This window comes from Bactrocera oleae, chromosome 2 (genome assembly GCF_042242935.1).
Source record: "Bactrocera oleae isolate idBacOlea1 chromosome 2, idBacOlea1, whole genome shotgun sequence".
Classification (NCBI taxonomy): domain Eukaryota; kingdom Metazoa; phylum Arthropoda; class Insecta; order Diptera; family Tephritidae; genus Bactrocera; species Bactrocera oleae.
In genome coordinates this window covers 19772114-19796805 of record NC_091536.1, presented here as the reverse complement: position 1 = coordinate 19796805, position 24692 = coordinate 19772114, and the positions used below count along the sequence as shown (strand labels likewise).

The window sequence follows — 24692 nt, the reverse complement described above, 5'->3', positions numbered from 1 at the left end:
AATTTAGCGAAATTGACAGAATTCTATGTAGTTTCGGGTAATTGAAACTAAGTATTGTTTAAAAAATTTATTTTAGGTATTTCTACAAAATCGTGTGTTCGTTTTTGAAATGGACGCGAGCCCGTAACTTGTCAAAGACCGTTAGGCAGTAACATTCTTGAAGTATTTAGCTGCAATTAACTCGAAATTGCAATACTGGTGTTGTTATTTTAACTAAATGCATGGTAAACAAGAGAGATTTGAGCACGACAACACTTTTACAGGTGTACATATAAATGTGTTAGTAGATATACATATGTATGTGCTATATACGCTTCAATGTAAACGCTTTTGCATTGATTTGTATATGTAAAATTGGTTGTAGGCGACAGAATGCAAAAAGTTGCATGTAGTTCAACATTTGACAGACGGACTGACAGGCTTTGGAAAAGTGAGTGCATGTTTGACTGACAGACCTGAAACAAAACAGCTATTAGAACAGATATGTAAGTGCATATATATATATAATACATAGAAATATGTATATATTGTATGTAGCAATGTTGTAAGTGATTTATGTAGTAAACGAATATGGATGGATGGATGGCTAAGCGGAAAATGCTGCAATTGACTGAAGACGAACAGTATTAGCTAGACATAAGCACATTCAGCAATCATTTGCGAAGCGTCAGAACTACAAACATGTGGTGAAAGAAAAAATATTATTGCGGCAAAAACTATGCAGGAAAACTCACAAAAAAAATACATTTATATCAATTTAGAAACTCACATGGTTGTTAACAACACAAAATGCCCATGGCCCATGCACAGGAAGTTTACATAGGCCATTTGTAAGCCAAATGCAAAGCGCAAACAATGCAGTGCCGCCGATAAAGCACACATGCCGCAAGAATGTAAGAAGAAGACGTGTTGAAGAGAGACACACACACACATAAATCGTATTGTGGCTAAATGTGGTTAAGGAAATGGCATTTTGTGGCACGAAAAATAAAATTACATTGTCGGGGGCAATAATGAAATGGTATGAAGCTTGTCAAGTCATTACATTCAGAGTAACACAAAACAAAGGAACTTAAGATTGAGCAAATAATGTTTTTTTTGTACTATGTTGTACTTTTGACATGAAGCAGTAGCTTGACATGTAGCAACTTTTCATTTGGGGTATTGCAGGTCGCCCATCACGAATTAAAGAGCGAAATGATTCAAATCTACAAACCTATATGGATATATAAATGGATTTTAAACAAAATTTCTACTGTTAATTTAACATTAATTTTTGCGATCAGCTGTTTGACTATTAACGATGTGTTCGCTTATAATCGACTATTCTTCTGTATACGGTGTCGTACATAGATACGAGGTGTTTTTAAAGGAAAAGGCAAATTTTGATTGTTCGCGTGCTGTATACATTCGATTATCGATATTTTGTTTTTGTTCTAATCGGATACATATTTTTATCATGTTCTTTCATTAGGAGCCAATTTCGATTAGTAGTTTGTTTTTGACAACAGAAAAGGTTAGTCACGTTTTTGTGTGCTCTTCGACTTTTGACTCTTGAAAGAAATGGATCAAAGAAATGTAATTAATTTTGCATTAAAAATGGAATAAAGTGCTCCAAGGCACTGTGGCATTCGGTGAGTCCATTTTGTTTCAAAAAAGAGTTTATAAGTGGTACAAGCGATTTACAGAAGGCCGAAAAGATGTTGATGACGATGAGCGACCACGTTAATAAACGAAGAAAACATCGAAACAGGGGAAAAAAATTGTTTTTGAAAATCGTCGAATCACTATTAGGGAAGTTGCAGAGGATGTTGGCATATCAATCGGCTCATGCCATTCAATTTTTTCGAATGTTTCGAGCATGAAACCTGTGGCAGCGAAGTTTGGTCCAAAATTGCTAAATTTTGAGCAAAAGCAATGTCGCATTAGTCTGAGCGATTGTTGAATGACGTCAACCATTTTTTTTTTTTTATTATTCACCTGATTTGGCTCCCAGCAACTTTTTCCTATTCCCCAAACTGAAGAAACCAATGAGAGTAAAGTGTTTTGCCACAAATGATTAGATCAAGTCAGAATCGAAGAAAGAGCTAATGGCCATACCGAAAAGCGCATTCTTATCTTAGAATCAAAGTTTAAAGTAACTGGTTAGAGGTTGGAAAAAGTTTCAAAACACACCCACTACCAGAAAAATAAAAATCATTATTTAAGACATGCATAAAAGTAAAAAAAAATTAATGAGCTTTTCATTTTTCGTTTTTCGTCAGTTATAACTAAATGTTGTAATTTTATTTTCAGACATTTATTAGCAACCAATTTCTATATATTAAACTTCTTTCTCTCTTACTCTAATCAACCGTTAACACGTTACTAAGATGATTATACCAAACAATACAATTTTGTGAAACATTTTAATTAAATAGTTAAACCGAAATCTCAGAACTTAATGATTTTTTACCACTCACTTCATAAAAAGAACTTCCTTTTATCTTTGTTGCAAACACTTCATCCACATGCCACTATTAGGGTATGTGCGAGCATTGTATGCCACATTTACAAACCATTAACGACACTTGACTTTTTTGTATGCAAAATAATATGTTTGTATGTAGTTAGTGCATATGTCATCGTTTGAGCGCCTGATTGTCTCGTCTTACAATCTCCAAGGACTACGTGTATGTATCATGTAATCGGATTTTAAATGCAAAAGGGAGTGAATTTTAAAATTGTGAAATTTTCAGCCCAATTAAATATTTATATGTAAGCTGACACATGTGACACAAAAACCAAAAAAAGAAATATGGGCTTGCAGATATTTTACTCTAAAGGTAAATGAGCAACAAATGTTGCCAATGTTGCATGCACAGCAACGATGAGGAAATGAGAAAACTGTGCATTGCAAATGATGACAATTTGTTAACCGCAATGAGGAGACGAAGCAACACAACAGATACAAAAGAATTTCAATATCCAGCAAGCGATGCCACGACCAAGCAATTGCCAGGCTAACGGCAATAAAATATGGACATCAACCGCAGCGGCAACATGTGCAGCAGACAACAGCAGCATGTGATGTTCGTAATTAGTTGAAATTAGATGAGACCATCAAAGAAAATAAAATTTACCAAAAGAAGCGTACGAATTTTTCCAATTGCGCGCATTTTCAACTTTGTAGCTTTGTGGTAAGAATGTGAGCTGAAAAAAAAACCCAAGTGAAGAACGTTGCACAGCAAGCATAATCAAATAAGTGCATAAGTGAATTTGTGAGGCAACAAAAGGTTTAGCAACAGCAGGAAGCACTACACATTCTGCCCTTGCCTTCGTTTGTATATGCAAACATATACATACAAGTATATGCACATATGTATATTTTTTTAAACAATTCGCAGTCGGTGTACATTAAAGGATAATAACCCAGAGCTACAGGCGACCGAGCGCCCTCTTGAACGACGGCAGCAACCCCATGGAAATTTACAAATGCCTACTGGCGACTAATGTGTGGCACATGCATATTCGTTGGCGCTCAACGTGTGCAACAAAAACACGCACGCACGCTTACAACTAAATCGTTATTGTTGCCACACGGCATATGCCGATGGCCAAAAGCAAAAGAAAACCGCCAACTGTCGGCCAGTGACAACAATACAGTGGACAATGGCTAGTGTTTGAGTTGGTCAATGCTCGTTGGTGCTTCGTGTGGAGTCACGAATCGAAGCACACCAGTTCAGTGTGTATAAGGGATGGGGGGGCATTGGCAAGCGGCATGTGGCATGCGATAATGCGCGGCAACAAAGGAAACTTTAAACATTTGCACATTTTGATTGAAAGACGACGAGCATCGCGGCGAGTTGCCGTTGGACACACGAGTCACCCTTTTTGAACAGCGTTAACAGTTACCTACTTACTCCACTCGATTTGTTAACACACTTAGCCGTGTAGGTACTGTTTATACGTTTGTTGTTGTTTGTAGTTGGTAGACATTTAAAAGCTTATTATATATGCTGGCCTTACAAATTGAAGGGTCATAAGCCTTTAAGTCTAATTAAATACTTGACTAAAAGGTCATGTTAACAACTTCCTTAATTTTTTTATTTTATATTTTAATCACATGCAAGGAAAAGTAAGGTATTTTGTAAAGCTTTAAGAGTGTCGGGCAAAGCTTTAATGGCATGCCAACGAAAACTCTGCAAGCACGCGACCAAAAGATGAATGATGATGATGAGGAAGATAATTTTATGGTTATGTAAAAAAAATAATATAAATAACACCGTATAATGCAAAATTTTGAATTTGAAAATTGAAATGCTCTTCAAATAAAAGCTCTATTTGAGTATTTGTGAGAGAGTTGAGTGTAGGATGGAGTATATGATATATGCGGCAAAAAAAGTTTCGAAGTTATTTCAAGTATTATTAAATTAAATTCGTTTATACATCTGATCAAACTTGACTCGGACTGGTCCATTTAAACTGAGCGCGAAAACCGATTTGATAAAAAAAAATTTTAACCGAGATTGGTACAACCAATTTTTTATGTTCGCGTAAAGTTTGATCTCCACATGTTAGTGTGTTTTTGGCAACTGCTAGACTTGTAACAAAAGACCTGCATTTTTTGCAAAAACGACGTCGTTGAAGGTCGCAAAAGCGATGCTTGACAACGTAGCCGAGGACCCTACAGTCATCGGACGCATCATTACTGTTGACGAGACGTTGGTTTATGAATATGAGCTCGAAACTATCCAACAATCTAACGAATGGCGCTCCAAAAATGAGTCGAAACCGAGAAAACCATTATGCGCTGAAGGCATTGAAAGCTATTCCAACCGAGACTTATAACAAGTATATGGAAGATTGAGCCAAAAGCAGCCTATTTTGAAGACGATAATTAAAATTTGTATTCAAATACGTGAAAATGTTTTTTTATTGTCAGTCTGGGTCAAATTCGCTTAGATGTGTGTATATATTTGCAAATTTTGACCATCAATTGATTTTTGCGATATGAATAAATAAAGTAAAAAAACAAAAAAACACTATAAGCGTTTTAAGCGTGAGGTATTCTGTCAACCTAGTGTTGATTTAGTCGTATTTTGGAATCGAGTTGTCAGCTATCGAAAAAGAGTAAAACAGAAAATATTATATTTTAAAAGTGGTAACGGATATAAGGAGTTTTAGAAGGTTTGCCGAAAGTATTAGGAGTTGTGTTACTATTATTCGATTTTTTAATTAACAGCTATTCTGAAGTAAAATTAAGTGTATATCTATTACTAAGAGCTTGTCTAAGATAATAGCTAATGAAAAGGCGATCATATGACATATAAAGCATTGTACAAGTATAATGAGTACACCACTTGTATGTAAACACCGTGATTACAACTTAAGTAACACACAAACATTACGTGCAACGCATTTAAACCGCAGCGTGGGATTTCGGAATTTACCGGAAAATAGTTATGTCACAAACTAGAATGTGGGAAAATTAATCAGCTTCTGCAAATGTTATCACTACTGTACCTTTAAAATATATATATATATATATATGTATGTATTTCCTTTGTTTTCAACGCGAAAAACGTAATTCTGGTCAAGTACCCATAAATATGCGTACATACTAACATTCAACTAATAGTTGATAATAGTAAAGCGTGCTCATATGAGACATTTCCTGTAAATAGTTTTTCAAATGACGACAATGCTTAGCAGCCAAACAAGAAACTAGTCAAAAATTAAAAGACCGAGGTGGAGTAGTCTTATTTCGTACATATGTATGTATGTATGTGTGAATTTATGTTGGTTTGCATGTATTCAAACGATTTTTTTCTGATTATGTGAACATTGACTTCCCAAATATCACAAATAGTAAGCGCTATAGCCGTATAATAATATATTACTTATCTGGTCATTTTTCAATGCTGTCAATATTAATTTTATGTTGCAAAATGAGGAATATATTCTTATGTGAGCGATAATTTAGATAATATTTGGTAATACATGCGACAGCCCAAATACTGATATTTATGTTAACACATACATATGTATTTACATATGTACGAGTATAACGTGAATAATTTCATCTGTATGTAAATACAAAATAAATTCAGGCTCAAATTTGCCCATTTAGTGTTAATCATTAAACAAAAATTTAAAGTTTTTCTTGCGCATATGTGTAGGTTTTTGCTCTTGGCGTTACCACTGACTAATCTTTTGTATATGAATAACCCATGACCTCAAATAAAAGTTTTTGGTTTTATAAATTGTTTCGCGGCTCACATATTGCTGACCTAATATTTCATAAAAGGTACATACGAGTAGTTTTACTATAAGGCAATTCACAAGCTTCGTCTTATGTCTTTTGTCGTATTTCAATATTATGTAATATTTCTACACTTCACCAGCTGGTAATGAAAAATTAAGAATACAAAAATGCGACGAGAAAGTGACAAAAATAATAATAATAATAAATACAGAAACAACAAAATTTTTTTATATTTCACTTTTCTTCAACTTAATTCCCCTAAATATCGTGGCTTCCTTCCATATTATTAAAGAAATTGATGAAATTTATTTATCTTATTAATTATAGACACTTAAACGTCAACAATAAAAAAAGTAAACAGATACGCTGATAGCATAGCACACTCAAAAAATATACCACGCCGTGTTGTATTTGTCGTATTTCAATTTTGTATGGGAAACAACAACAGTGTCGATTTGACAGTCATAAAAAAATAAGACAATATGACGATATGACACCTTGTGAATACCCCATATGTTGTCAAAAATTTAACACGATTACCTTATGTAGAGAGTGGCTAAGCGGACAAACAACTACCAGTGATTTGGCTTAATAAGATACTCTTACACTCGCTGGTTCTCAGTTGTACTGAATAACTTTGTTGTTGCTCTTACCTACAAGTTTCGTGACAAGAAAGACCTCAAGATAGCAAGCGCAAAAGTGGCGACTCGTAGACGATTAAATAGAAATAAAATAATTTCTATTTAGGTTTAATATTGTCCTCGAAATATTAATTTATCAATTACCAGAACATTTCTTAAATATAAACAATATATATATATAATATCACAATAAAAGTTATTGGAAAATCAATCAGCCAATAATGCTAACTCTATACGATTATGCCAGTTGTTAGTTCGATTCAACACGATAAGTTCAGCGACAACACGAAGAAGCTGAAGTAATAACGCTTAAGTCAAGCAAATATCACGCATCTGAGGCAAAGTTTCATGGAAAACGAATGCAACAGGTGTTATCGCTGGAATCCAAATGGAAGCATTGCCGCTTAACAGTTTTATTTCAACTTTATAGTGATGTTATAATGGATAAGTGCGCATTGTACAGCTCAAATAATGCGTACGAATGGTAAAATGTGTTTTTTTTAATGTCTATTCTCTCAATAATTTGCACTTTATAAGCAATATATTGTAAATTTGCAACGAAATGTTATTAAAAGGTTGTCAAAAAAAGTATCGATTGCAGATAAGCTCATAATGTAATGCCAAAGAATTGCGCATACGAAATTCCCGTTGTGGCAGTGTTGCATTACCGATGTGGTCGTGCTGCTGTTAATGGCAGCGGAAGTTCTCAGTTAATTGTAGGGTATATTCAACAGCTGTTGCATAAATTTTCCGGCGTAAAGCTGAAATATGGCATATGCACAGAAATAAATCGATAACAGAAGCACTGAAAAATAATTCTATCAGAAAAACAATTGAAATTTTGGTTTACACACAAGTACATCAGGGAATACATGCGTGTATTGGCTAGCAGCTGATGTCGTTTGGGGCGATTAAATAAAGTTCCAGTTCGAGTACCGAGTATATTTAATTATAAATAGTGTGATAAATTGCTAATAGGTATGTAACAATGGCAGGGGTGGTTGATTAATGTCAAAAGGGGTGGTTTTTCCTGAAATGGTTTGTAATTTAATAAAGCGTAGCAATATAAGTGTACGTGCGCGTTTAGTGACAAGCAAATGTAAGAAATATGCATAAATACAAAGCAGATAGACACACAGAATATGAAAGTTTGCTGCGAAACGCGACTAAAAAACTATTTAAAAAAAGGCAAAGTATTCAAAGGGTGAAAAATTTGCGTAAGGGGGTATAAATATATAAATCAAAAGATGCGAGTGTAACATGCTGTAATGCTGGTATGAGTGGATATTTGCAAGGAAAGCAGTAAATTTCATATCGGATTTCCGTGAGCGCATAACCGAGATGTGCTAAAACAGATAAGCAAGAGTAAAAAAGAAAAAAAAAAAAAGAAACAAACGAACCATATAAATATATAAGTATATATGTATGTATATCTAAAGGTTGGGACACGTATGCTTTAAGCGTTTGCGCTGCAATCGATTTTTCTAATTTTGTAAATAATGCATATTTTGTCAGCACGTACCTGCTTTGGATATAAAAAAATAAAATGTTTCAATCTTGCTTAAAGGGCATAAAAAGGTGCTTAAAAATATCAAAACAAGCTGAAGGAATAGTGAAAAATTATCGGCAGCGCACATACCAAAACATAGAACATGAGGTAAGATTTTTCACAAAATTATTTGAGTGTTTGATGAAGGTTAATCCTGACAGAGGAGGATATGTTTGAGTTAGCTGTAAACAGCTGTATATGAAACTGCAGCTGGCAGTGTACAAAAGAGATGAGCGACAGCAACAATAAACAGAGTAAAGCAACGTAAGACACAAATTAAAGTAAAACAAAAAACATAAACATAGGTGAATGTGCCAAGAAGCGGAAGGGAAACAGCTACATACGCACAAGGACAATTTATGGACGCACTTGAACGCTTAAATGAATACATACACACACATACACACATGTATGTGTGGCATAAAAAACTAAGGTAACCACTGAAAAAATAAAATCGGAAGAAAAAAATCTTCTTGCCGAACAGCTGTCCTTATCCTGTGCGCAATTCACCTTCAAAACATGTCGATCAATTGTCGACAGCATGCAGCTGGTGGCTGTGGCCCAAGCCGAAATTGAAAAATTTTCAAGAGGGGGCACTCAGCAACCCTTATGCTGTATTTCCTTTGCTCATATAAAAAAAAATATTAAATTTATCTTAAAGATTGTAGCCTAGAAAGTGGCGGTAATTGGTGGAGAAAAATATAAGTTTCCCCCTTAATCGAACAAAAATAGAAGCAGAATAAAAAAATAAAAACAGGTGGAGCTAAACAATTGCATAAATGTAGTACGAAAAGTTCAATGTAACTGTCGGATCTGAGCGCTAAAGACATGCGATACGTTGCAAAGCAGGTGTAGCAAGTATTTTATCTAAGCTAATGTGTATTAGGTAAATGGCATGTAGTTGTGGTAAGTGGGGAAAAAACAGAAAAAAATAAAAAATGGCTTAAGTCGCATTGAAGAAATAAATAACAAATAATGAAAACATACTTGTATAAGCAACTTTCCAACGTGGCAAAAATATGCCACATTAGGCAGCCCTCACCGCATTCAAGCGCAATGAATCAGTTGGGATACCCAAACCTCTAATATGCGTATTATACAATAATGGATTTGTTCCATTTTTTTTACGCTTGAAAAAGTTGTGTTGCTGTTTTTCTTCAATTCCCAGCGGTAGCGCTGATAAATACGAAAATTTAGTACAATGTGTCAGTTGGTTTGAGAAATAAAAAAAAGAAAAAAAAAATCGACCATTAATTCGAAGGCTTAACGCTGATTGGGGCGAATATGGACCATAATTGAAGCAGGCTTAGATTGTTAATGCTGCAGGTATATACATACAAACGACGGCTTCATAAATGTGCAGCTAGCCGGTATGGTTAACGCGCTGCAATCTTATTGCTGCTTGCTTTGCTGTATATCAATCGGGAAATACCCGTTTTTTGATATGTATGAGGCTGTATTGTTTACCTATTAGTCATGAGCAATTACTTAAAAACTTCATTAGGAATTAAATGGATTTCGTAACAATTTAACTGCAAAGTAAAATAATAGAAAAACGACTAATAAATGCGAGACAAATTATATAGCAGAATTAAGCAAGACATAATAATGATTTTATCAATGGAGGCTTTATTAGTGAAAACAGGGAAACTGGGATTTTATATTATTTAATTAGTTGGAATTGTGTATAATTGTAGAACAAATTGCGCTCGCGTTAGATATTCATTTTAATTTGTAAATCTCAGCGTTTAATCAAAAAGGTAAATGCAAAACTCAAAGCATTAATTTATATTTTTACTTAATGGTGAAATTGTTAATTGTATAATTGGTTATTTCTTTTATTAAATTATACGTATACACTTATACATTGATTATAGAATATATTCGTTAATAAAAGCTTGGAGCTTTTATAAGAAAAGTTGTGCTTTTGCATCTGATTGAAAGTTTTGAACAGTTATTTCTCAAATTAGAAACAGCAATTGTCTCTTAATACCAATTTAGGACATTTTCTATAATAAAATCGAATGTAAAGAAATATTTTTTTAGGTACAGTCAGACCTGAGTAAAAGAGAACTGGGTAAGCGAGAATAATTCTCAGGTCCTGAACTTGGATTTCTCAAAAACCTCTATGATTGAGAAACAAAAACCTCCATTAGTGACAGTCGTTTTTTCAACTCTGACCTCTACAACTAAAGGACTCTTTTGTATTGACCTCTATAAGCGACAATTTTCCTATGTATGACTCATTCTTTTTTTTCAGGAATCAGGAACTATGTTGTTTTCTTGTAATTCAAAGATATATAATAATAAAAAACTGTATCAACTTATTTGATATGCTTAGTGCAGTTCATAAATATCATTTGCAACGCACAGTAGAGCTCTTACAACAACTTATGTCTAAATGAAAAATCAACGTGTTGTCGTTAAGTGATAAACTGAAAATTATAAATGCATTTGAGTCGGGAAAGGTGTAAAATACGAAGTGAATTTGGATTACCCGAATCTACATATTATAAAATTTAAAGACTCCATAAAGTCCCAGTGCTCCCAGGATTAGTAAACTAGAGAAACTTCTATAAGCGAGAAAAAAAATCATGGTCCCTTGAACTCTCTCTTAACCAGGTTTGTGATATTTTTTTATAAAAAAAAACAAAAAAAATTGTATAAATAAGCTTTAAAAATGCTTTCAAATATCATACTCGTATGTGTAATTGGCATTTTTGCTCCTAGATATGAATGAGAATTGCGTATTTGGTTTAGTAAGAGCTTTCACAGTACGCACAGTCCATAATAAGCTTTCACTTTTCATATAGCTTTCACCAGCTTTGAAGAATATAATTCAACAGTCGTCTTACGGCAATAATTGCGAACTGTATTAAAGCTATTCTATATTCTTAATTAGAATGCACTTTCGCTAAGCTGTAGAGTTTCCCACATACCTTTAAACTTGATTTTTCTTTTTGAATGGAATTGATTTAAAAATGAATAGGAAGTGTATAGAATTTCATTTCACGTATACATTTAATAAGTTTTACCTGATTCTCTTAGTGAACTGATTTGCATTTGTTGCTTCAAGTATCAGGTATCCCAAGGTGAGAGAAAAATTCTTCAAGCAAATTCCTTGCATTTCTAAAAAGCCAATAATAAACGTGGGAATATTTTGCGCATCCTTAAACGGCATAGGTGAACACGTACAAAAAACACTTCAGGCATTGAATTACAAAGCAAAAGCAAGGGGAGTATATACTTGTACATACATACATTTGAAGTAACATTTGGTAAGTTATGAAAAGGGACATATTCTCGCGACATTTACACAAACAATTAAACATAAATAGAATTCGGCTTTAGCCTATGTTTATTTCAAATATTTGCATAATGCTAAACGATTTGATTTTCGCGGTAATAAAAAGAAACTTCGAATATACGTTAAGCACAAAAGCAAAGAATAGCGAGAACACGACTACAGCGAGTGCGGCACAACAGGATATCCTGCCTTGCTTTCGCGCTTGACGCTAGACAGAACACTCCCAACTAGGTATAAACGAAGTAAAGTTTTATGTGAGCGAAAAGCGCGAAAAAGCGACAGGATGGAACAGCTGCCGACAGGCGTCAGACGACGGCCGACAGCGTAGACGAAACAACCCCTTTCGTGAAATATTTTATAATTAATATTACAATATTTTTTAGGCGATTTTTTCGTGGCTGAATGAAATCTCGACAAGAAATATATAAAACGTAAATCCGTTCTGTGTGTATGTGCGTGTGTTTGTAAACTGTAAAACGTGTAGTTAGTAGCATTTGAAGCACGTGGGAAACGAATGCAAATGAAAAATAAACAGATAAAAAAATTGGAATTCAAATAAAAAAGGAAATAAAAAAAAACAATTATGACTTTGCTGTCGTCGATGACGAAGCCAACTAATTGCGTGATGGCGGTACTCTTGGTGACGTTACCGCGAGAGGCAAAGCAGCGCAGCGGCGGTGGTGTTGCCGATTATGATAATGGTTGGATGTGGTGGTGGGTGTGTGAGGTAAGCAGGCGATTATGGTGCCGTTGACCGGCAATACGACTACACAACACCGACAAAGCAATACAAACAAACAAACATATTGCGGAGAGAGGCAACAGCTTGTCATACAAATTTATATGCCGTACGGCATTTGTTGACAGGCGCACAGCAAATATGACGGTCTAAGCGGCAGATATGTATCTGTACATATACTAGATACATAGGTGTATGCAAGTTGGTTGTTTATTTAGCACACGATAGGCGCCGACAACTGTTGTAAGCGAAACATTTATTTACAACAATTCTTGCCACACATGTATTAAAGCCACTTACATATGTATGTATATAAACATATATGGTATACAACATGTAGGGGCATAAGTAACTATGTATATTGGTACTGCGTAACCTAACAACATACATCTTTCACTATATATGACTATATTTACATATACATACATATTTATACAAATATAAGTGTATTTTATTATTACCCCGGAAAGCAGGAAACGTATTTTTAAATTGTGCGGATATGACAACGCTGTTGCCGTAGTTGCCGTCACTACGCTGGCGCTACTGCTCACCGCTGACACTACGCTGCAGCAGGGCGATGAAGCGGCGGGTGACACGGCAATATATTCATTTGATATTGTAGCTGATAAAAACGATGACGCCGATGAGGAGGGCGATGACGATGCTGAGGTAGAGTGATTCAGATGTGCATGCTGGTGATGATGATTATTATGATGATGATGTTCGGCATCATCACGTTCACGATCACGATGACGTCGATGATGATGACGTTCACCATCACGTTCGCGACGATGATGCTTTTCGCTACGTCGTTCTTTATCACGCTTATCGCGCTTCTTCTTCTTACTCTTGCGATGCTCCTTGTACTCGTGCACTTCAATGTGATTATTATTGCTCTCCGCATCCATTGCTTCGGTTTGCGCTTCGTCTATTTTCACGACTGTGAAGGTGGCCGCAATTGCGGGTACATCACCTGCCCGTGGACTGTCGAGTGGACCGGCTTGTTCGCCGCTTGTTGTATCCATCATCATCATTTTGATTTAGTGTTAATTTGTTTTGTCTTCGGCTTCGAAGCGACAACAATACAAAAATTGTTTTATATAAATAAATAAATATCTATAAATCGGTGGTTTAGAATTCTTTTTCGGAGGTAGCTATGTGTGTGTATGTGCGCGTTTGAGTGTATGATGAAGGCTGCGGAGTTGTTGACTTACACGATGCTTTGCTCTGTGGAACGCACGCTTGGCGTGATTTTGGCCACTTTTTTCGAATCACAGCAGTAAATAAATGTCGATTTGAGCATTTACTTTGTACATTTGTATGCGTGTGCGTGTGGTAGTCGCGTCGCGGAAACTTTGTTTGCTCCACCGTTGTTGGCTTTCTGTGCGTGTTTATGGTTTTGCTTTTGGTGTTGTTTTTGTTTATTTTATTTTAATTTTTTTGTGTCGTCTTCACTTCTTGTATCGTTTTACAATCAATTATGCTTTGGATACATGGTTTTTTGAAGTAATTGTATTTGTTATTTGTGGTAAATTTTATTATTGTGTACACGTGTGTGTTACAGACCCTTTCTTGGTAATGCTTTGTGTGGTCGTTACCTTATCGTCGCACTTTTTAGCCAAATAGCTATTCTTCTTATATATGTACACTTTTTCCACTTTTCTTCATTCTACACCAATTCGAGCAAAGTGGCTAGTTGGCTACTTCGTAAGCTAAACGTAGCTTAATTCACTTTTGCCGTCTTCTACGGCTTAACACTAACACTAGCACAGCTCACCTGTAGAGTTTCGATGTGCGTGTTTTGCTTTCTTGAGAACAGGCGAAATTCTTTTATTATTAGGTTCACTTATTTCTGTGCTGTTTGCTACACTTTGGCCATAAAGTTATATATGTAAATATTTATATATATCTACTGGTTTTTTACGCTTGCAGTTGTGTTAGTTAAACACTTATTCATTTGCTGTTTTTGTTACTATTTTATTTTGTGCATCTTTTAGTTAATTTACTTTGGCGTACATAACTTTCTTTGCTAAAAAAAATCGCAATTGTTTTTTTTTATTTTTGTATATTAATTATTCACAACTTGTTGACAAAATAAAATATAAATATTTGTATATTTCGTATATAGAACTTGTTCACAAAAAATTATATAATATAATAAAAACATGTTTTTTGTCAACTCGCAACTGTTTGTTTTTGTGGGTTGCGATGAGGTTTCTAATTACTTTACATGTTTTGTTTTTCTTGCCCACTGCGTTAAAAAAAATAATATTAATAAACTTTTAAGCTTTGTTGTTGTTTAGTTTTGTTATCAGTATGATGCGTATGAAGTATATTTTTATGGCGAAATTCCAAGCACTTGAGCTATTGTTATACCATTATACTGACATAACCACAATAGTTTGACCAATTTAAGAAGCAACAACAATTCAGTGCGATCGATAACACGTTAGCTTTTACTTAATAATTGTTGGACCAATTTAAGATGACAGAATATATTTATGTTAACTAAAAACTAACCTTTCGTTTTGATATATTAACAACAACAACAAAGCTTAAAATAGCGTGCCTCGCAGCACGGTTTTTCGACTTTTTAACTCCAATGTGTAGTTAAAAGCTGCAGCAAGCCAAAAACGAAAGAAAAAATAATTACATTCTAAAGAAAAAATCACAAATAATTGCTCAGATGCGGTCAAAGCAATTTAGCCCGTAGTTTTTGTTGCACACAAATTGTTGTTCTTATTACTGCTATGTAGATATTTCTTTGCCGCCGTCGAATAATCACGCAGATATGCACAAATTAAATACCAAAAAACGTTTCCAAACACGAATTATATCAAAAAACAAAAAAAAAAATCTGCACTCATATATATATTTATGTTAGTATGTTCGCTGCAATGCGGACAGCGGCTCAAACGCAACGCGCCAACGATAATTTGCTGCCTATTTTGGCTGCCTGTTTGCCACACCGAATGCGACGGCGACTATTTGCTGCAATACACGGTTGTGCCGACATGCAGACAGATGTATGTATGCGCGCTGTTACCAGAATCCACAGGAAGGCCAGCGCGCCGACGAAAGACCAAACAAAAGCAAGACGACAAAAACCCGGCCGACGGAGCAAAAATTACACAAAACAAAATAAATAAAAAAGATTGAACGCACACAAACACACGTCGTGCCGAATGCTATATTAAACAAAAACACTTTGTATCACAAACATAGGAATGAATGCACCGACCCAGCGACCGGCTGACACTTTGACTTGAGTCACTGACTAACCAACAAACCGGCTGACTGTTCGCCTATATCTGGATGGTTGGCGGCTGCCTGCCTGCCTGCTTGCTTGCTGCAATCGAGGTAGAGATGTATACACACACACAAACACACTTGAGATCTACTAGAAACTATAGTGCACACAATATGTATGTGCTACACAGCAAATGCAGCGATAATAAAATTTTGCTTATTTGTTGTTGCTATTGATGCAACAGTGAAGGCGCAGACAATAGCTGCGACAGCATAGACGCGAGCTGGCAATAACATTTAAACACATTTACTAACCGTACATTGAAGCGAGTGGCGTGAACGCTAAGACCGAACGGTTTGTACTGACTACACGCCAGCATTGGGATTCGCTCAAAAGGTCGGTCTATCGGCTGGCGTACTCACAGTTCACAACGTATATATACCACCAAATATTAGGCTTGCCTGTGCCTGCATTGATCTGCCTATCGTTAAACCAGCCATTGTACCTTTGCGCTCAGCTACTCGTGCTATAACTCCACTCAGTAAACTCAGCCGCCCTTCATACTTTATGTTGCCTGTTGTGTTCTTTTGCATTCTCTGTGTGGCTAGGTCTCTAGCTCTTTTTGTGCTTTTAACGCTCTCTGCGCTACATGCTCACCAGCCCAACAACCAACCATATATATATCGCATATATACACACCGGTTATGTTATGTTGAGTTACCGATTACCGGCTGATGTACGGCCTGGTTGTTGTTTATAGTAAACACGACATACATACACACACGCAGGCATATATAATATGCTCGTGGTTCGTGGTGTTTGCAGTTGGTCGTGATATAACAAAGGTGGCACTGTTGGTAGCTAGCTACTCTTTGCCACACTCCTCGGCGTAATCCACCATTGCAACATCGTACGGTACGTACCTTGTACCTTATTCTGTTGTGTAGAAGTTCATTCGCACTCGCATGGTTAAATTTATAGGTTTGTTTTATATTGCGGTTGACTCTTTTATTTTCTCTATGTTGTTGATGCCACATCATACTTTGTTGTTTTAGCGTTGTTAACACACACACACACACATACTGAGCGGTAAGTGTATTTCATAAATTTGTTAGAAGGCTCCTCTGGAGTTTGTTGACGGCGACAACGTCGGCGCGCCTGTGTGGGGAAAAGAGTGGCCGAATGTGGTGGGTAGGCAGAGAAAGAGTGTAAGTTTAGCGACTCGTATGGTTTCAGTACAACATTCGATTGTTTCTTACAATGTTATTAAATGTGAAAGTCATATAGCACATAGTATGTACGTACATACGTACTTTTAACTATAAATGTGTGTTTGTGTGTATTAAAGTAGCCTTTTGGTTGATTGTTTTGTTTACAGTTTTTATTATAGATACGTTGCGTTAAGTTGAGGTGTGTTTTAGCACTTCAGCGAATACTCGGAATAATTACAATATACATATACAAACTACAGTACTTTGACAAGGAATTGGAAACATTTTGGAATAAACAGAGTATAAAACACTAAGTTGTAATATTCATATATCCACTTACATATGTACATGCATGTATGTATAGGTAAAAGTAAACATTACTCATACGCGAAGAAATGGAAAGCTTGCTTTCATTCACACGTGAGCTTGTGTACGAAAGTAGTTATTGGACGTTTTGAGGTTTAACGACTGAAGACTCGATACAAATTCTCAAAGACTCAATACTCGTACTTAGAAAATGTGCAATAATCATTTTAGAAATGTAATGCAGAGGTTTATGGAAGATTTCATAGAATATGTGTTAGCAATTGTTAAAGTCACTTAAATTTCGTAGAAAAATAAACAAAAATTGTACAATATTTTTTAATTTCGTAATTTAGTACATGAACTTTATATGTGAGCGAATCTCATTTTAAATTATTGTTATATAAATTTTTGAATATGGATTTATAAAAAGCTTGATATGCTTTCAAATTATGGAAAGGCAATAATTTAATATTTATTGATTATTGCGAAAATAAGTGTGTGAATAGGTTTAATAACGATAAGGCCTCATTGCGGCTAACTATATATGTAGTTCTAATAAGTTATCATAGCATACTTTTAGGCGCCTTCACGCCGATTTTATAAAAGCGTCACTAGTGGTTGCATTAACAAACACACCGCTGTCAATCACAAAAAATCCATAAGTCAAAATCAACACGTTGACTGTCACACTATACGAATATTGCTGACAGTTGTCTTCTAGCGATTATCGAGCTATGACTAGTAGACGACCGGCTGACTCGTGGTCGCTTGTTTATTACAAGTCTAACAAAAGCACATAAATACGTATGCCCGCTTCAGTCAGACACAAGAAGGTCGTTAGACCGGTGGAAAGAAAATAAGCAATAAACAAAACCAAACAACAAACAAATACTTATAAAAAGAACAAAAACAAAAACAGCTGAAATTTAGTCACAGCGTACAGTTGTGGTGGCAAGCAATGCATGTAGCAACATTTAAAGAGTACATTTGTAAGAGACTACTAAAGAGCGGGAGCGCAACAAAAGAGAGCACACGTAAACGCAGAGATAAATATTATGGAATAGAAATATAATATCAAAATAAAATCAAGAAGAAATGAATGAAATCGAGAATTGCAATGAAATCGTTTGTAGACGCTCTCAGTGTTTTCCATTTGGTTGGTGCTGTAAGAAATGATGGTGTAATAATTTAACAACAACATAGCAACAACAGTGCACTGCAACGGGGATTGAATACAATGTGTTTATATGTTTGTTGGCATAATAATACCAGGAAGAGGCACAGTGTCAGCGGCCTTTTATTTGCTATCATCACACCGAAACTTCTATGAACAGTGGCAGCGCGTTAAAGAACTGACGACGACGACGATGATACGAAATGATAATAATTACATGTGTACATATACATACATATAAATGTAGGCAATTATAATGTTAGTAATGGTGAAGACGTTGCCTATGACGATGACGAAGAAAAAACCAACGCCAACGCGATAATGAAGTTCAGGCCAAAGCATGATTTGGTTGTACGAATGACTAGGAAAATATTGTGCCTAGAAAGATGTATAAAATATGGAGGAAAGAGCAAAGACCAAATATTTATAAAAAAAAAAATTAAATAGAAGAAAGCAAAGCAGAAAACATAATAGACGAAGCAGAACATGTTACAACAAACGCTGTCGATTGCGTACACAAAACACCAGAGCTAGCTAAGAAGACAGCACAACAAAGACACGGAAAAGAAGAAGCTGCTGCCGCCAAGGGCCACCAAAATAGATCAGAGATCAGAGACTGTGACTGTGACGGACTGACTGCAGCGTTAGATAGACTTGATAGTTGCATAAATGCATGGTGTTTCAATGGCATATTATGGAAAGACGTTCGAATCACTTTAGAGCACTGGAAAAATATGAAAATGAAAATATTAGAAAAATCAAATGTAGCAGAAAACTTTTCACATTTTAGAGCGGAGCTAAATTTTGACTGCAGACAGGCGCAGGGGCTTTAGATTGACGTGCATAGACAGCCGCTAGATTGTGCCTTTCTATTTATGTTTACTGTAGCAAAGATTTACATACATATTTTAGAAACTTCGAAAAAGTAAAAGTCAAAAATATTAGAAGGCAAGCATACATACAAACATAGCACAGTATATACTTGTACATATGTAAGTAGATGCAATGGTATAAAAATAGATTGCCTGCAAATGTTAACATATTGCCGACGCAAATTCACTTAAGCCATTAAAGCTTATTACAACACTTGACAATTGGAGGAAAATTTTGGTTTAAGGATGTTTTTTTTTGGGGAAAACTTACTGTTTTTTATTTGAAGCGACACGATTCACTTACATAAGTAGAGAGAAACAGATGTGAAAGCAATTACATTTTAAATAAAGTTAAAACGATATATAGTTTACTATGGGGGATTGCGGATTATTTAAATCTACGAATGAACCACGCATTTATAACAACAAAAAAAATTCGTACAGTTTTTTTTTGTGACAATTTTAACAAAAAAAAGCCTTATTTCGACTTTAAGTTTAACGTTAGTACCAAGAGCGGATAAGCTGATTACTTTGCTAAACGACAAGAGAAATGTTTTCTTATCTTTTTCAAACACACTCGACAGAGATTTCATTATCTAGGCTGAAACTGAGGGTCCCTGGCACAATATCACATGTGTGGTGAGTTGATATTATGAATATCAAGTTCCTATTTAAATTACTACAAGTTTTAGGTCCTCCAGACACAGGATTTACTTTTACAGTATGACAATGGCAATGCGAATCGAAGCGCTTATAATTTCCAATTTAAGCTTACATGGTTGCTAGTGGCCTTCTACTCTTTCTACTACAAAATTTACCATTTAGAATAGCCGCAGATGATGGGAGTGATATGAATTTCAATGGACATTTAAAATGGGAATTACAGATGTACAGGGTGTGAAGAGAATGCCCACAAAACAATCAGAAAAATTAATTGTAGCTATCAAGAATTAATTTGCTTTCAAGCAAGTTTAGACAAAGCTCTTTCCAGCAGTCCGAATTATTCACACATCAAACGTGTTACGGAGGAGTGCATTAGACGTACTGGAACAATAGATGGATAACCTTGGGTACACGGCAATGCACGTAAACGTATAGAAAATACAATTTTTGGAATTTTAAATTTGTGTGTATATGCGAGGAGGGTTGCTTTGCAGACGTCACGTCAATGACTTAACTGACGACTGCCTAATGGGCTGTAGTGCGTTATGGGAATCACGTAGACACTCAGTCAGCGCAGTCAACAGTCAACCCGCCATAAGGAAACAGCCAACAGTTGGCAATAATCAAACCAATCTCCAGTCAACTCTATAGAGAGCACAGCATTTGCATTTAGGATTCAGTGTATGCAGCAGCTTTTTCATACATATACACACATACACGTGTGATTATAAGTAAACGTGCGCCTTAGAAACCAATAGGGGATGAAAAACTTTCCCAAGTAGATTAAAGGCCAAAGGGCGCTAACAAATCGGAAAAGTACGAACGAAAAGCAGAAAAAACGGCTGCACCGCAGCTAAGATACCCTTCACAGGTGCATTTCTTACAGCAACTATATGACTGTGAACGGTTAGTATGTATGTTAGCTATATAAAGATAACTTGTCAAGTATAGAAAGTAATCCATAAAAGAAAAGAAGAAATTTTGATCATACAGTTCGTATATCAGCTATATGCTATAGTGGTCCGATATGGGCGGTGTCGCCCATGAGCAGTTTCTTGGGGAGAAAAGGACGTTTGCGAAATTTCAAACCGATATCACTGAGCGACTAGTTCGCATATACACAGACAGATCGACGGTAGGATGACGACATCGACTTAACTTTTCACGCTGCTCTGGGCGTTGCAAACTTCGTGGCAAACTTAATATACTCTGTTCAGGGTATAACAAGATAGATTGTAAGCAATGACTTTGTGCAGGATGTCTATGCATATAGTTACATATTTACATACATATGTATGTCACATGGTGTAGTAAAATTTAGACAGCATAAGAAGAGCAGTCAGAAGCGAAGAAACAGGATACAGGAAGCAGAGACTCACATAAATGGCGCAATGTCGAGAGAGTAACAAGGCACACAACAAGAAAGTGAACAGACGAGTTGGCGAGCAACGAGCGCAAGTTAATGCCACTAAAGGGACTCTCTCATAAATTGAATTGCAACGGCAATGTTGCGGTGGTGAAATAAAATCAGGCAGTAATAAGGACACCACATCACACCAAAACGGCTAAGGAGTAGCAGCAGCGCCAACACAAGTGTTGTTGCTGTGAACAAATTCTGAAAGCAAAGCAGCTGAATGCTTAGCCGAGTGCAAGCACAGTCGGCAGCAGTATGCAAAATTGGCGCGGTGGGATTCACAAAAGTAAACGAGTGCGTGCATGTGTGTGTGTGTGTATATATGTATGTATGTAAATCAGCTTGCCGCCAGATATCCCATTGATTGCATGAAAGCAAAAGCAATTGGTTTGTTCCTGGTTTGGGTCGATAGCGTAACCTTTGACCACAGATTGAGCAGTTATGCGTACGTGTACGAGTGCGAACGCAAACATTTGTTAGTAACGAGTGCGTATTTCTAAGGCAATTTAATTAGTTGATGGTTATGGGCGTCTGGTGCACAGGAAGGAAGCTGGAAAACGTGTTTTATTTGCGATATTCTTGTTGATATATTCAAATAGAGTAATTGTAATGCAAATACAAACACACATACATATGTATGTCGGTATGTACATATATGTATGCATGTGTTGGACGAAACAATGAAGCACGTTGAAATCTTGAAGAAACAGGCAATAACAAAGGAGCTGAGCAACTGCCGATCTGCCGATAATCGGCATGAATCGTGCAGTGAAATCTAATTAAATCGCAAAGCAATAATTGTAATGAACCGTGAAAGGAAATATCATTGTGATTGTGTTTTAGTGGTTTGAGTTTTGTAAACAAACATACGTGAAATTGTCCATGTTTTTACTTGGGAGTTGTTACACCCATGCGAGTTAATTGGTCATGGTGTAAGGCGCAGGCCATTGAATTAATGTTTGTTGTTGTTTTAATATGCTTTGTGAGTTAATACATGTTGGCATCTAAATATTACATGTGGTAATAATTAAAATATGTGTCAACTCAAAGCAAGAAATCAGTACTTAGCAAAGCTTTACTAAAGAAAGTGATCCTCAGGAGATTTATATACTTCCCGACACTTGGAGTGATTACCAAGGAAGTATGTATCTATACGTAACTGAGGTTTCTTTTTATACCAGCCAAATAATCATTAATCTACAAACTTATAATTTGGCACAAACGAGACTCGAACTGTAGATCTAGCGAGTCTTGTCGCACTTAAAGGGGGGAAACCAGTTAAGGACGCCGAAATTCGAGTATTTTTTTGTGATTTTCTTTAACTGAGAAAGATTACTTAGAATTCGTTTAAACTTGCAGGATAGCTTATTCCTATTTTGAACTACACTTTTAAATTTTTCGATGCCATTTCCGCCAGAAGGTCGCAGTTTTGATCTGAAATCCTGAATTTTTTTCTTTCGTTAATAACATATTTTCTAAGAATATGAACCAAACTCTGGTTTTGGAGGTGTTTAAACAAAATGTTATGTTTTATATACATTTTTCACTTTTCTTACATAAAAAATATACTTTACTTAATAATATCATTTCAGAGTTTTATTCATATCGGATTTAAATAAAGGCTATTCACACAAATTTTCAGATCGATTCGTCAGTAACTTTTTGAGCTAGGATTCCCGCAAGTTGAAAAAAAAGTCGTTTTGAAAAAAACGCATTTGAAAAAAAAAACGCTTCGGCACTGAATCGAGCGGTGTTTACCTTAGTGCTCATATCATCGGAACTAATTGGAATTTCGTTTTGAAACTTAAGGAACATATTCTTGAATAGTTGTACTAACAAATTATGCAATAAAAAAAAATCGATTTTTTTGAATCATCTAAACTGGTTTCCCCCTTAATGAAACGTTTGTATCAATATCAGAATCGGATTCGCGTATATCTCTTATGTTGCGAAAATATTAACATGTAACTGAATGCTGAAAAACGTATAAAAAGGGTATCAAAATGGCAGAAAACTGTAATGGCGCTAAAATAAATGAACAAAGGTCAAATTCGTCAATATTTGCAAAGTTAACGGTATTGTCAAGCTGGTAAACTTAACTCATTCGTCTAAAGGTTTTCAGCTAAAGAAAAGAATTTGGTAGAAGGTTTCCTAACCTAAAACAAAGTTGTGGATATAATAAAAAATGTGGCTTTTTGTTGCTTTCAATGACAGAAGAGTACTCGAAATAACTGAGGAAGACCGCATGACCGTAATTTAAAGCTACTAAGCCATAATATCTCTAAATAATATTGCTCAATTATAAAATCTAAATATTATCGAATAATATTCCTCGAAAAAATATGTAAAAACATGCCTACCTTGTGACCAATCGCTGTAGTGTCGAAGTAGAATTGAATACTGCTGGAAGTTCGTACTTTGCGGCCTGATATTTTAATATTAAAAATTTGCTTTAATGGTGTGAACGGCAGGTGCACGGAGGCATGCACTCAAAGTGCATGTTTACACACGCACCGGCACAGCACAAACACACATGCTATCTATATACTTAGTAGTGGTGGGCGTTACATGTGTAAGCGCCTAAAATTACAATACCAACAGTTGCAGACGTTGCTGAGACAACATATACAAATTTATTTGGCATGAATATGTATGTGTGTCGGTGTGTAGACAGGTGTGCGTCTCCAGGTAAAGAATATTATTCAAGTTTGACTACGTGATTGACATAAGTACCGTTGCTGTTTAAATAAATATGGGGAACGTGCTGCACAGTGAAGTAAACAAAAGAGCAGAAAAACTAAGAAGCAATAAAGAAAATTAAAGAATTTAAATAAGGAGAGTATAGTCATACATATGGTACATACACAAACTAGCTTCACGAGTCGTGTGGCAAATGCTAACAATTATTTAATGGTGAGTCAATGAGTTTTGGCCGAAAGAACCTGCATACGCAAATTGTAAATCTAAATAAATTTTGGTATTCAACTTCCAACAAAAGGTTAGAAAAAAGTGCGGTTAGGTTACTAATGTATATAGAATATGACAAAAATAAACAAACAACGAATTTTCTCATGCATTTGGGTGTTATGAAATCAGCGACAAGCTGTGCGGAGAGTAAATGATTTGAATAATTACAAAAGTGCATTGAGAAAAGAAAGATTTATTGCAAAAGGTGAGATCAATATATTTGCCAAACAAACAGAAAATCGACTTTAATTTGAAAATAATACCGGGTTTTATTGGATTAAATTTTTAGACCAAAGTTCAGTTTTGGATTAAGTAAGTAAGTATAAGTCTTCCTACGAAGTATTTTAATGTA

The 24692-nt window shown here is 35.5% G+C and overlaps 1 protein-coding gene across 8 annotated transcripts in view; it reads right to left on the bottom strand.

Annotated features, from left to right (window-relative positions):
• Window positions 1–24692, bottom strand: part of Alh (coiled coil domain containing protein Alhambra) — a 48351-nt gene that overhangs the window by 12007 nt on the left and 11652 nt on the right. The window contains exon 1 of one of the 8 annotated variants that reach the window (XM_070110850.1): window positions 12945–16073. The exons of the other annotated variants lie outside the window; for them this stretch is intronic. Within the exon in view, the coding sequence (XP_069966951.1) occupies window positions 12945–13517 (573 nt within the window). The 5' untranslated portion in view covers window positions 13518–16073. Of the gene's footprint in view, window positions 1–12944; window positions 16074–24692 lie in introns of those variants that run through there. 8 annotated transcript variants of the gene reach the window in all.